At 29.5% G+C, this 15,340-nt stretch overlaps 1 protein-coding gene across 1 annotated transcript in view; it reads left to right on the forward strand.

Annotated features, from left to right (window-relative positions):
- Window positions 1–50: 50 nt before the first annotated feature.
- ndl (serine protease nudel) overlaps window positions 51–15,340 on the forward strand; it is a gene marked incomplete at its 5' end in the record, with an annotated part of 32,721 nt that continues 17,431 nt past the window's right edge. Inside the window, 13 exon segments of the mRNA XM_067052743.1 lie at window positions 51–170; window positions 478–1,151; window positions 2,311–2,496; window positions 3,925–4,220; window positions 4,464–4,696; window positions 6,813–7,013; window positions 7,612–7,772; window positions 8,419–8,543; window positions 8,786–9,612; window positions 10,375–10,540; window positions 10,768–10,881; window positions 12,412–12,578; window positions 14,559–14,703. Of these exon segments, the coding sequence (XP_066908844.1) occupies window positions 51–170; window positions 478–1,151; window positions 2,311–2,496; window positions 3,925–4,220; window positions 4,464–4,696; window positions 6,813–7,013; window positions 7,612–7,772; window positions 8,419–8,543; window positions 8,786–9,612; window positions 10,375–10,540; window positions 10,768–10,881; window positions 12,412–12,578; window positions 14,559–14,703 (3,415 nt within the window).

The raw sequence follows: 15,340 nt of genomic DNA on the forward strand, positions 1-15,340 counted from the left end.
AACCATTTCAGATCTTTTTCCTAATTATTGGTCCCTGTGTTTTCATTTAGATAGCAATCAATTGAGGTCAGATGATAATACATCCACTATCATCCAGGTGCTGATATTAATTGCATCAGGATGTCTCACTCTAGCTGGTTTCTTACTAATTCATCAGTGTGCGATTGAAGGTAATAAATATCATTTGTTTAAAATATTGCAAATATTAAATATTGTGTATTGAATATTTATTTAATTGACTTTGTTTTTTCACATCTGTGGACTATTTTATTTTACATCTAAGATGGAATAATAAAAACGGAATGTGAAAAACTGAGTGTAAATGATGTGTAAAGGGCGGGCAGGGTGTACTCCCCCTAATAAATAAATAATTTTATTTTGGTTGTAAATAAACGTTTTTATTTATAGTGGAAGGTTTTGATTTATCTGTGTTTTGCTTGAATATACATTTAACCTTTTTTTTTTTTTTTTTTTCAGAATTTGAAATAAAAACTATACAAATGCCTCCAACGGATGATTATCTTAATATTAATGAAACAATAATTTATAACCTAAGTTCTGGCAAAAAAAGAACAAAAAGAGAAACAGCTTCATTACAATTTAAAGAGGATCTCAAAAAAGACATTCTGAAATTGATGGAGGATCCAAAATGTAAGGGTGGATGTGATAAAGTTCGAAAGAAACTTGTTCGTATTGGAAAAGATTTTGAAATGTCAATTGTTCAGCTAACAAACTTGAAGAAGGAGATAGAGAGTGTTGCCTTGTCTTGCAAAGATGATGATAGTAAAAACAAAGAATTTGATGAAATGCCTACGGTACTCGGAACACAGCAGGGTGGAGGTTTTGTGCCAAACATCCATAAACCTTTGCAAGCTTCTCCAGTAGACCAGGATTTAGCTGGCTCAAACTATTTTCAATTAGTTAACCACATGGAAGGTATTCCTCCTACTGGACCAGATTCATCAGCTACAGGATCTGGACCTGGTGAAGTTGTTAAGACCAGCCAACAAATGATAGTTTCCCTTCCTCAGCAAGTACATCCTGTGTGTCGTCTGGTTCCTGGGCAAGGTGGAAGTGTGGGTTACATTTGCATGCCTGCTCGGAACAGTGATTCATCTACTGCCGTTCTACCTGAAAATTACTACTTTAAAGTTCGTAATAATTTACTTTTATGATGAATAATATTAATTCGTAAATATTAATTGTAGAAAAATGGCTTCAAATTAATTTTTATAATAGATTAAATATCAGTTTTTTGTAAGGCCTGAAATTATTAATCCTTAAAAAACTAATTATCAGCTATTACCATCTGAGATATTTCTTTGTACTTATTTAGATTAAAACTCAGAGAGAAACTATTTAACATTTATACCATTTAGCATATTTGAAATCTATTTATTTTAATAAGAGGAAGGTGTTATACCTAGTTCTCCTAAATATGAAGACTATTGAACAATGCATCAAAGACCATTGGATTAACCTGCAAACTGTTGCATGATATGAAATATAGTTAATATCATTCTTTCATATATAATAGCAGTTATAGTTTTAAGGTTAGTAAAGTCAGTTTCAGTTTCTTTTTTCTCTACAATGGATATAGTGTTTTTGTAGATATATTTAAAAAAAATGATATTGGAGTAAATGATTACACCTCTGGTCAGATGAAAGATACATCACTTAACCATCTGATGCATTTACCATACCTTATAGATTTTCCATTCCATATTTTAAACGTTGGTGTAAGCCTACTCCTTTTAAATTTTTAATAGCTTTGCTAAACCTATCACCCATAAGTAACTTAATGAGAAAGTAATGGTCCTAATATAATAATGGCACTAATATAACAGAAGGATTTAAAGTGTCTGGTTTTATTCCCTGAAATAAGGATATTTCCATAGATGACGGACTAACCATTAGCAAGGAAAATTAAGCAACAGCTGAATATTCTTTTGTTACTAAAATTGCTACATAGAAGATAGACTGAATTAATATCTCCCGAGTCAGCGATGAAACGTACAAGCTGCTGAGCATAAGTCATTGAAACGTTTTATTTTATTTTATTAATGCAGTAGATACTGGAAAATATTTTCCTAATGTACATATTTCAGTTTAAAAATATTAATTACATGTTTATTACACCTCCCTGATTAAAAGAACAATGTTTGTATTTTTGAATGCATGGTAATTTTTTTAGTAAAAATTTGATAACATCCATGCACTAATTATCATTAAGAACTGATATTTTTTTTTAACGGTATAACATCATTCCCTAATTATTGTAAATTAAATTATGAAATATTTCTTCAACAGGCAACTCCTGGTGCTAGGGCTCCAGAAGTTCATGTGCCAACAGCAATTTCGACACAAAATCCATATGCCTTCCCAACGCTTTCTGGATCTCCTGTAATTTCCCCTGTGTCAGCTCCAGGATCAAACCAAATGGTTCCAGTTTTTAACCCATTAACTGGAAGAGTTTCGTTTCTAAATTATGGACAGGTATTTGTTAAATTATTCACTATCCCAAATAAAATGCATGCAATTATTTTTTTTAAAAATAAATTACCTATATATTAATTTTATTCCTCTTGATTAAGGACATTATTTTTTTCACTTTCATTAATTGTTTAATCTGATGGTTTTGTTTGTTTTGAAAAACATTATTGCATCCCATTTTAATAACTCTTAGTTTTTAAATAACTATTCTCCCTTATAAACAACTATTTTCCATATAATTAATGTTGGTATTTATAATCATTCCTTTTTTGTTGGAGCTCTTCATACCATTCTATAACTGTCAGTTACAAATTTTCCACTGAGTAGATTGTAAAACAACTGAGCAAAATTGTATTACACAGGTATTTCTTATATATATTTTAAATAGCTCATTTGTTATTGTAATACATATCCTCTTTTATGAGTAAATAGTTATTTTTTATATATTAGTGGTTTTTAATATGTTTTTATTTTATATATCATTTCAGTATTGTTTATTTGTTGTATTAAATTAAAAAAGCAAGCTAACCAATTTTTGTCAGTAAAATATCGAGTGGAAAAGATCATTATAAAAGCCAAGATGGCAGCGTCAGTCCAAAAGTAGTTGAATCCCAGCCATGTTGGGCAGATTCAAATATTTTAAAAACTTTATTAACTTGCCATCATAATTGTAGTTACAGTAAATTAAAAAAAAAAATAGAAGTCAAGAATAAGTGTTAAAGAATAATATTCATAAAGAAAATCACAAGCAAAAACTCAAAACTGTTGTGCTACAATCGATGTTGAGAACGAACATCTATAGAAGGGGAAGAAAAAGCTTTGTTTGAGAGCACTTGATGTTTATGCGGGAGAAGGAGGACATCTCCTGGATGCAGGAGGTCCTGAACATCTTTTCTCTCTCTCAGTGGGACGTCAAGAAAAAGAAGACATCAAAGAGTCATCCGAGAAGAATAAGGTACTCTTTGTTTTGGATCGCCTGGTGAGAGGATGTCTCCTGAGAGCGGAGGTGAAGAGAATCTTTTGTTGACCGTGTGAAATAGCATTTTGGGAAAGAAGACAAAATATTTTGTTTACAGTTAGTGAGTGTTTGTTTGTGAAATAGTAGAAGACAATGAAACTTCAATCATCAAAAGGAGATTGTATAAATTGGTTAGTTTAGCTCAACATATAATTAAGTAAAATTGTAAAAGTGTTATTAAAGATAAGTGTTCTGATTGCCTAGAAACCTGCCCTGAGATTAAGAGTCCATAATCTTATAAATAATAAAATAAAAATTCTCATACCTATTTAATATTTTCATTTAACCTTATCATCTTCAAAGCTATACTTTGGATATGAGAATAAGTAAAAACTATAAATTTTCCTTTTATTTACTTTAAATAAATTTTTGAATATTACATTATATTTTCCACTAACAAAGTTTTATGTCAGGGCAGTGTTAACAACCGACCGAACTTCACAACGGTGAATCAAAATGAATCTCCTCTTCATATTCAACAGCCAGTGATGTCTCAATATTCAGTGTTGAACCAGCAATATCTAGTGCCTCAGCCTCAATTCAGACCGCAGTCACAGGTGACAACACAGCTTGCAAGTCCACAGTACTCCTCAATATTATTACCGGTGCCTTATCAACCTCAACCACCCATTCAACACCAACCTGTACAGGCTGTGTCCACTTCTTCACTAATACTTCCATCAGTATATCAGCCTCAAACATCTCCTCAGTAAGTGAATAAACAGTTCTTATTTCATGCTAACAAAATATTGTATTCAATTATGTGTTCTTAATAATTAATTAGATGAGCAAGTTATTTTTATGTATTAATGGCATTACTTTTTGATTTAATCTTTTACATAAGCTAAAACTTAATAGCTATTGTTTTATATTTACAGCTATCAGTTTTAGTTATAGAACTACTAAAAACTAATAGCAGTCTTTCCAAGGGAATTTAGTTCTTTTTTTCTAGGTTTTATATCCCACCATTACCTTTTACTCAACCTCAATCAAGACCTACTAGTCCAATAATGCAGTGCTCATATGTTGTGGTTCCGAACTCTCCTGTTCAAACTTATCAGTTCCCAATCGTAACAGGAGTAAAAGAAACTTTACAAAGATCTGAAGAACCTGAAGTGACTCAAATTAAACAGCTAGATGATAAAAAAATTCAAAATGAGACAGCAGCAAAATCATTTTTTTATGGTAAGTTGCGAAATTTCAGTTCCTACCTTTGTCTTATTAAAATTATATTTCTTGTAAGTGTAGATTTCTTGTTTTAGCCTAAATGTAAATTCAATTAGACATTACAATCTATCTATTATAGCAATATTTTCCAAAGTGTGGTACAAGCACCTCCAGGGGTTCAGAAAGAGCTTGATGGGAGTATGTTTTCATCAGGGTTGGACAAAAAGTAATTACAATTACTGTGATTTGGAATTGTAGAAGAACAATTACAATTACTTTAATTTGGAACTGCAGAAGTTCAATTATAATTACAAATATTTTTAATTATCGAGTACATTCTTTTGTAATTATTATTTTCCCTACAATTAACAAGTAATTATAAGTGTGTTTACAAATACTTAACACCAAACTGGAAAAAATCTGTTTTATAATGGCTCCAAAATATGAAAATGATATCTAGTTTCAAATTAATCGCTGACTTATAGATTTATTAACATATTACAGTATATTTATGTTTTTACAGATTCTGAGAATAAATATAAAGTCAATTTTATGGGTGTTGATCGATTAATTTTACTTTTAGGATTTCTGCTCATAAGAAATATGTTCAAATAAACAGTACTCACAGATGAGTTAAATTACTTGTAATTATAATTGCAATTATTTAACATCAAGAAGTCATTGTAATCGTACCTTACAATTACTTCAGTGTAATTTTTCTTCAGAACCACAAATTTTTGATGTTTTGGATCATTTAACGGTTTTCATAGTGTAATTACAGTTCCATTAAAAGTATAGTTTAATTACTCATATAATTATTCATGTCCAAATCTGCAGTGCACTGAGTTTTGACTTTGATTGGTACAACCTGGAGTTTAATTTTTATTATTATGAATATAAACAAATAAAAAAAAACTTTGTCATTTGAAGAGAAGGTGGTTGGGGTGCGGTCAGCGAAGAACACAAATAAGTAAAAACTTATTTATTAGTGCCAATATTTCAGTCAAAATTTCTAGCCTTCATCAGGGCTAAGGATAATAAAAGAAGATAACAACCAATGAATAAAAGGATATATAGAATGATTAGATAATAGGAAAATAGCTAACATTATAGATGCATAACTAGACATGAACATTTTAAGTATTATAAGGAGATAAAGGCTATCTGGGAAGAGTAGTATTAAAAGTATTAAAATTAAGTAAGAGGAAAGAACAAATAATAAAATATATATGGATATCTAGTTAGTAAATATATATACAAAATGAAAATTATTAAAAATAAAGTAATTAAAGAAGTGGAAAATAAAAAATATCTATAGGTAATTAAATATGTATGTAAATTAACAGAAACAAGGAAATAAAATATATATTTTTACTGTTAGTATTGTGTATGTATAGTTTAGTGGGTACATAGATGTCACGTCCTTGAACGCTTTGATTGTGTGCATTTGGATCACTGTTTGAAGTCTGGAACATGAAACTTAACCAAATTATAGTCACAATCAACAAAAAACATAAAAATAAAATTTTCAATAAATCTTTTAATTACTTTCAAAAAGACATAATTCATCCTTATAAAATATAGTATCATGCTAATCACTTAAATGAATCACAATGTTGCACCACTCATTTGTATAACATTCCCTCTGAATCCTGATTAATATTAGGTACTCAGTTAAGCGTTAATCTGACGCAGAAACTATCTATCAAGTCATGTAAACCATTCCTGATTACTTATTTCCCTTCTATTTGTTTGTTTTTGTTTAGAGGGGCCAAACATCATTTGCATCAATGCCATTTATACCTTATTTAATTTTGCTTATATTTGTTTGATTTTATTTATTTTTTAATTTGATTATTTCTTATTTTATTTATTTATTTATTTTTTTCCTCTGTTCATTGTTATATTTTTGTTAGTAAATCTTTTGATTTTAAAAACTGAAACACTAATTCTATTGTTTTATCATCGTCTCAGAGAGTTTTTGAAATATCTGGGTTTAATGCTAAGCTATTGAGGTGTGGTTTCCCTTCTGAAGTACATATATTAATTAGTAAATAGGCCAATTTCTTTCAATGTGCAGTATATTTTTATTAAAATTTACATCAATTTGTTTCATTTAAATTATTTTTTACAGATGGGAATTGTAAACCAGGAATGATATCCTGTGAAAATGAACAAAAATGTATAAAAAAAGAAAACTGGTGTGATTCTAGGATAGATTGTATAGACATCTCTGATGAATCAAAATGTACTTGCAAAGATAGAATTCAAGATGAAAAATTGTGCGACGGGTACTTTGATTGTCCCTTAGGAGAAGATGAACTTGAATGTTTTGGTAAATTTTCTATCTATAGTAGTCATAAAATTTATTTGTATACAAAAAAAATAGGTGAAAGTAGTCATGGCGAAAATACTTATTATTTTTCATCATAAAATTACTTGGTACCAAAATTTGTTGGTCCAGTTTTGAAGAAGTACATTCTGCTCTAGAATTACAAGTTTATCCCATTATGGAACAATGTGGCTGATTGTTATGAAAATAAGTGCTCCCTACTCAGTAGAAAATATTATCATTATGTTAGAAAGGTTAGAACAGTATTTATATGCTTCTTGACTTAATAAAAACTGGCATAGTATTAACACCCTCTACTTTTGAATTTGTTTCACAAACCACCTGGTGGAGTTACCTATAATGCCTGAGAGAGGAGAAGGTGGGACCGTTTCAGTAGCTATTATAAATATATAATGTCTTTTAAAGCATTTTCCTCATCATTTCAACAAAACCAATTTACGTTTTGGTTTAAAATCTAAAATGATTTATTAAGTTTTACATTTTACAATTGCTATTACAAACATAGATCTGAATGTTACATTATTTAATATATTTTCACCACATGAGTTATTTATTTTATAGTTTACTGTTCATTGCTCAGGTTGCAGCAGGGATATGTTTAGCTGCAATAATGCTGCTTCTGAAGAGGAAAAGCCTTCTTGTCTTTCACTTAAACATCGCTGTGACGGTATCAGGGATTGTCCAAATGGTAGAGATGAAGTTGATTGTTTAATTATAACAGAAGAAGAGCAAGCACATATGGTATTAAAATATTTTCTCTTGTATGTCCCAACTAATCAACAATTTCAAGATAAAAACTAGATTTACTCCTAGTATGTAATAAACATCTAAATATATAATAAATATCAATAAAAATGATTGAAGAATGTCATTTGGACAGCTTTGTACACACGATTTTTTAATATAAAATTATATGACAACAAACATGTCTCTACAGTTTTACTTATTACATATGTAGTTTACTTATTTGTGAAGTTTGGCCCTAATTCATGGGCAATTCTCAAAACACAATCCTCCTGACCTCTGTCACTCCACTAAAATATAGTTTCGTGCTTACAACAAATGGAAGTACTTGTTTTAAATTATAATAAAAACTTTTCTTCTCCAATTTTCGGAGTTATTTAATAGGTAATTTTTTTATTTATTTTTTTTATAATCTCTAAAATAAAGCAACTAATATTACTTTTTAAAACTATATCACTGTTAAAATTATATAAGTTAAAATATTTTTTCCCTAACTATTATATTAGAAGCTTGACATGATCAGGTTATCATGGGATTTTCATTTTGAGTAATAAATTTACTTCCTCCTAATTTATGTATTTCTACCTGAAACCATCAATGAGAGGACTTATAGCACAGGTTTAATATAAAATTATCTGTTTAGATCCCAACTGTCTCATATTCTAATGGATTCTTATACAGAAACTGGAAAGGAACGTGGTATCATGTTTGCAGCTCTTTGTCTTGGCAGCTTCAAGCTTGTTCAGCAGAATTTGGTACACTTCAAAGGTATTTATTTTTAAAAAAAACTGATGCATGACTTTATCTTTAAAAATATTTGTTTTTATAGTTAACCTATTAAAGAAACTGTGTCAGGTCATGGCCTTGAGCCAGAGTGATCCTGAATAACTGAGAAAACAATGTTGCATGTGTGTTGGTGATTGCAAAGGGCACAACTATTATTTAAATAAAGGACAAAAATATTTGTTTAAATAACTGTTCTGAAGATGAATATGTTTGTTTATTTGCAGGTCACCTCAAGAAAGTTACATTACTCTTAGAGAACACCCTCCTTTGTTAGTGAATGAGAACGAATCTGGAATTGAACAAGTTCATCTCTGCCCAGGTGCTGAAGGAGCAGCATTATGGGTTGAATGTCCGATGCCTGAATGTGGAGTAAGAACTGTATCCTCCCATTTGAAAAGAAATCAAAGATCTCAAACTTTTCCTCGTGAACAATACTGGGTAGATCCTCATCCTGGTGAAGAAGAACCTCAATTTAGATCAGCTAATGAAGCTCATGATTTTGTCAAGGATTTTTTAAATTCTATATCAATTTTTGATAAGAAAAAATATTATAAACGATTTTGGGGCCCTCTAGTCCAGCCGTATATGGGAGTAAAAGACATAAACCATAAGAGAAAAGGAGAGAAAGATATTTCAAAAACAGACCCTACTCAAGATTCCTGGATGTATTACCGGGATCCCAACACCTACAATAACTTTCCATATTACTCACAAAATGAAAGATCTGAGGATAAGGCATCTTCAAGCATTGACTCTTACCAAATTCCTTCTGATTATCATGGTTCTCTTCATAATTCAGATACACAAGGACTTGCTCCTCAGTATGGAAATGAGCTGTATAATCATATTGAATACTCTCCGATTGATACAAACACTCCTCCTCATCCTGATTATTTTTTGGAATCATTTTATCCTCAAAACGATGAAAATAATTACCCATTTAGTGTTACTGATGACATTCCAGAATATGAGCATATTGATTATGAAAACCAACCTTCAGATTATTATCTCAATTACCATTTTTCGCCTTTTCTTCTTGCCTACGAAGAAGGTAACATCTAATTTTTTGTTAAAAGTTTTATACATGAATTTCAAATCATTTTACAGAATCCTCAACATGATCCAATGCTTTCTCAACTGGTACTTTGGAATTTTGTAATATCTTTTATAAACTTGATCATTGAACATTAATGCTTAATTTACAGAATTTAAAGTTTTTATTCATTTAACTTCACAAAAATTTTATTTTTAATGTGACTCCAATATTGTACTGAAAGAAAAAAGAAAAAAAAGTAGTGGTCAATGATACAAACTATTTATTATCTATTATTCTATTTAGGATAAAATAATTATGTTCTGCAGACCATTGCTTGAAATTTATTTGAAATACACTTTTTAATGTATTAATCTTAAATACATTCATTAGTAAATGATTAAATCATGAAAATAGATTATTTGGATCCTTCAAAGCTTTGTAATATTAACAATGTAATTTGGTTGTCATTAACACTTTATTTAGAAAATAAAAACTTAATTTAGATTAATCTTTTCAGCCATAAAAAACCATCATTCTTAGTCATTTACTATTTTTTATATTGATTCTCAGGTATTATTAAATATCAACATAATTGTATGCAACCTATGGATTTAGAAACTTATTTGAGTAATTTTTCTTCTCATTTTCTATTCTCCTTTTCTCAATGTTTCTGTTTCTTTGAATTTCCTTTAACAACTTTTTGACTTACAATTTTTCTGTTCTGTAACTTGGGATTCAATATTATACCAAACTTGTGAATTATCTAATTTATTTTAGATAACAGAACTAAAAGAGAAGAAGAAGCCAGAGTTGTAGGAGGGAGACAAAGTGAACCTGGATCTTGGCCTTGGCTCGTAGTTATTTATAAAGATGGAAATTTTCACTGCGGTGGAACAATTCTTAAGCCTGAAGTGGTTCTTACCGCTGCCCATTGCATGGAAAGGTAAATATGTATGTATTATTTGTAAATACTCAAGTATATATTTTTTTAATTATTGCTGTTGTATTTTAGCTCTGAGTAATTTTTTTTATTTCAATAAACCTTCTTACTAGGTAATAACAAACGTTCTTATTTAAAAAAAAGTATAATTGACTTTGAAATCTGTTGTAGAAAATTAGTATTATTATTCAGTCTTTTTTTAAATATTATTTTTGAGCCAATTAATATAGGTTTCAGGATCATTATTTTGAAGTTCATGCTGGAATATTAAGAAGAATGTCTTATTCACCTCAGTTGCAAATTCGAAAAGTAACCGAAGTCATCATTCATGAAGCTTATGACAAGTATTTATTAAAACTTATTATTAAAGTTATTAAACCATTTACTTTATAATGAGGCTTACATATTTTATAATAATGGAACAGTACACTGATTTGTTTCTCTACTCTAAAATAATAAAAAAGTTGACACAGTTGAGAGGTCTTTGTTTACAACTTCTGATAAAGACTTACGTTGTGGATTGAAACGTCGGTAGCAAATAAATTAATAGTTGATAACTATTTTTTTACCTTCTTGACTGCAGTCCTGACCATCTTTAAAAAAATATATATACTGTAATAATTATAAAAATATAAAAAATAAAATAAAAAGAATCTTTGCTAGTTTTATGCCTTTTTTCAAATATAAAGGATAACTTGGGTTCAAATTAAGAACTTTGATATAAAATAGATAATATAATTTTATTATATTAAAAGAAAGAGAGAGACTCTTAATCTCAGGGCGTGTGGTTGCTAGACAATCAGAATACAGATACAATAATTTCTCTTAATTTAAATTAAAATCTATTTTACATTTGTATCTAACTTTATGCATACAAAACTAACCAAGCTCACGGTCTTCCTTTTGAGATCCTTGATGTTCTTTGTTCTTCATCTTATTGTCCTGTCCTAGCATCAAATATGGCTTCCTTCTTGACAGAAACTGACGACCACCTCTTCATACTCCTCTCTCCTTGGCGCCACCAACAGAACTAACACTTCCCTTCCAAAACAAAACCTGCCTTGAGGTTACATGTAAACATCCATTGTCCCACAACAGTTAGGGATTTTTCCAAATGATTTACTTTCTGAATATTATTCATTAGCATTATTTCTTGATTTCTATTTTTCCTTTAATTTCCTATATTTTCAATTATGAGGGGATGAGTTAAAATAGTTTTTATGATATCTGAGTCTGCTTAATGTGGCCTTGATTCTACGTACCGCCATCTTGGCTTTGTTTGGAATCACGAAGTTATTATAAACAATGAAACTTGGTTAGCTTGCTTTTTGGATAAACAAAACAAATGAACAATCTTAAAATGATACGTAAAAGAAAACATATTAAAAACCCTTTATACATCAAAATATACTATTTACTACAAAAGGAGCATATTACAATACATATCTTTTTAATACTTGTTACTTTTAGATATATTTATAACAAATTTCCACAATTACGTCTTTAATAAATTAATTGTATTTTAAAATTTTATTTATTAAAAACATTCTCATTTAAATCATAATTATCGATTGGGTGTATCGAATTTACTTGATAGACAGTGCCCACCACCCTCAGGAAATTCTGCCCAGGTAATTTATGTTCCTTTTTTTGCCTAACAAATGATGTGAATTAGAATGTCAACAAAATAAAAATCTATCATGTATACTTGTTTCACAAATTATATTTTATTTACCTTCACCGATCTATTTTTAATCATACCCTTAATTTTAAGTTTTATGTTCATTGTGGGTATGTCTTATGTTGCTAATGAACTTCTACATTTTGAATCATAATTGTCATAAGACATTAATAATTATGTTTTCAATTTTTAGGACAAAATTGAGCAGTGATATTGCCCTAATAGGACTTTCTTCCAAGCTGAAGTTTAACCGTTGGGTCCTACCAGCATGCTTGCCACCACCTGATCCTATTCTCCCACCTGCTGGGATTATTTGCACTGCTATTGGTTGGGGAGCTATTTATGAACATGGGCCTGATCGTGAGTATTTATTAACATAAATATTTCATGATTCATTTTATGAATTAATAAAAAGGCTTGTCATAAATAAATAAAAATATAATAGTCTTAAATCATCAATCAATAAATAAAATATAGTAAAAAACTTATATGTATTTCATTTATTTGTGACTGTGTAAATTTAATGAGTGATGAGAGATATATGTATGTAAGGTTATAAATTTTTCTGAAGATGGAGATTATAACCTTTGACATTTGAAACTGAAAACTGCATGTTTCTATGGTCATATTTTATAGCATACGAAACGATTTTAAATCTATTGGAATGGCAGTAAACATAATCAAAAGAGAGAGAATTAATAACGGCTCATTATCATCTCTAAACATAAATGTCACACACGATCACAATCACTCCAAAATTGTCATAGCTGCATAATATCCATAAAAATTATTTTTTTTTTTAATAATTTGTTTTTTTAACCAATAGATCTTAGAAATTATCTGTTCAAATCCCTTTTAAATAATAATGTACAAACAAAGTTTTTACTAAATGACACATAAAATCGGTAAATAAATGACAATATTTAATTAAAATGGATAAATAGATAAATACAATTGTAAAAAATTAAAACAATAAAAGATGTTAGGTGAAATACAAAGTTATGGGACAAAGTTTTAAAAAAAAAATTCTTCTTTAATGCTCAAGAAGAACATCTAGTAAAGTAGGTGATTCCTCTCTCTATAATTTAGAAATTGAGCTCCTTTTAAATTATTTTGGTAGAAATAAGAACAAATTAATTTATTTCCAAGAAGGCCGCACCAAATATTGATGCTGTGAACCACCTGGTGGCGACAAGAATATGATATTCTGGGATTTTCCTGCCCACGTTCAAAAATTCCAAGGATTCAACAGACTGTTTGTGGTGAACTTTGATTTGTCAGTCCACAAGATATATGGTAGAATGTTTTCCTGAACTCCTGCAATTGACATATGTGCAAGGAACATTAGATGCCTGTCATAATCTGAGAACCACAGCCCCTGAACAAGATAAGAGCGATAAGAGTTTAAAATTATAAGTTCGGAGCATATCCCTAATTTTGTTCTTTGAAAAACCTAAAATCCTTCCATAATTTTGAAGAGAAGAATATGAATTTTCTATGACATACAGTAAAATATATAATTCCTGGTTGAAATTGCGCTGCCAGTTTCTTGGTAGACATGCATAAATGTTTTGTGGTTCACTTGGGGATGATCGGGAAATTTCTGGGAATACAACACGTCTGCATGGCAAACAATACGACTATTTTTAATAAAACAATTGTACATGTCAGTTTTTGCTTACAGGAATACTGCACCCATCGGTTCATTCTAACTGACTACTTAATATTAACTAGGCACACAGCATTGTTTTTGGTATTGTTATATAAGTTGTTTGTTTTCAGGGATTAAAATTTGCTATCATAAGACCTTTTGGTTAAACAATGAGAAAAAATGTAAACATCTTATCTCATTCGCAAATTGTCCAGAGGCTTATTTCTAATCCTTCACTACATCTTTAAAACAAAATTTTTCTTATGAATTTGAGCTAATATGATAATAAATATAAAGTGAGGAAATTTATCCTGTTTCAAAAAAAATTTAAAAGATTATGTAGATACCAAAACAAAATTATTATTTTTCTTTAACTTTGTAATTTATTGACCAATTTAAAATCTGGTTGCACCATTGATTTCAGTTCAAAAAATATATTAAATGATGTATTGGAAGACATAAGTTCCCATTTGAAATTTTAAAGTTGTGTTGGGTCTGAGACACCGCGTATGTTTTTTTTAAAACAGGTTAGAATCTTAAACTAGGCTGAAAAAGATCAAATACATATTTTTCATTTATTTTTTCATAGCATTATCCCATCATCAAGAGAAATTCAGCCAGGCCATCTAAAAAGGACACCCTATATATAATATCAGGAGTATTATTTTGAGTTTTTTTTCTGTTAACAGCGGATCATCTCAAAGAAGTAAGTGTTCCAATATGGCCAGACTGTAAATATGCAGTAGATAGGCTTGGGAATGAAATTTGTGCTGGATATTCTGAAGGCGGTAGAGATACTTGTCAAGGTGATAGTGGTGGTCCACTTTTATGCAGGTCAGTTTAATTAGAAAATACTATTATTTAGAATTTTAATATTTTTTTTTTACAGTCTTATCAATACTATCCAAACATGTGAGGCCATGATGGCTTAGAGCATTGTAGCTAGAGTCCGAGACTTCCCATTCCAGAAAGTTGTAGTTTCCGATTGACACAATTAGCCATTTTATTCTTAATATTTATTGAAGTACCAATACCAATCTATCCAAATATGTAATTTTATTTATTGTTCAGCACCTGAAAATTTTAGGTAAGTGTCTAAAATAAAGACAGAAAATGTCAAAGGCTTACTTCACAGTGATACCAAGTATATTTTCACTAACTTTAGAAACAATACAATTAAAGGTTCTATCTTTTAGAAAAATTATATCTTTTCAATTTGTTTTTTATCTAAAAAGTAATTTTCCTAAAAGAGAATACCATTCATTGTATTTTTCATAAAGCTAGCAGAAATACAATCAGGTGGTCGCCAAAAATCAACAATGTATGATAAGCTAAAAAATTGTCTTACTTTTGATGTTGAAATACGTGACTATTTGGAAAAATCAGACTACAAACTTAATGTCAAAATCACTGAGACAAGTTTATAGAATGTTTCCATTTTTAAATACTTGCTGAATAAATATAACCCAAA

The sequence above is a fragment of the Halyomorpha halys genome, unplaced genomic scaffold, assembly GCF_000696795.3.
Source record: "Halyomorpha halys isolate HHAL.00 unplaced genomic scaffold, Hhal_1.1 Scaffold470.1, whole genome shotgun sequence".
Taxonomy (NCBI): Eukaryota; Metazoa; Arthropoda; class Insecta; order Hemiptera; family Pentatomidae; genus Halyomorpha; species Halyomorpha halys.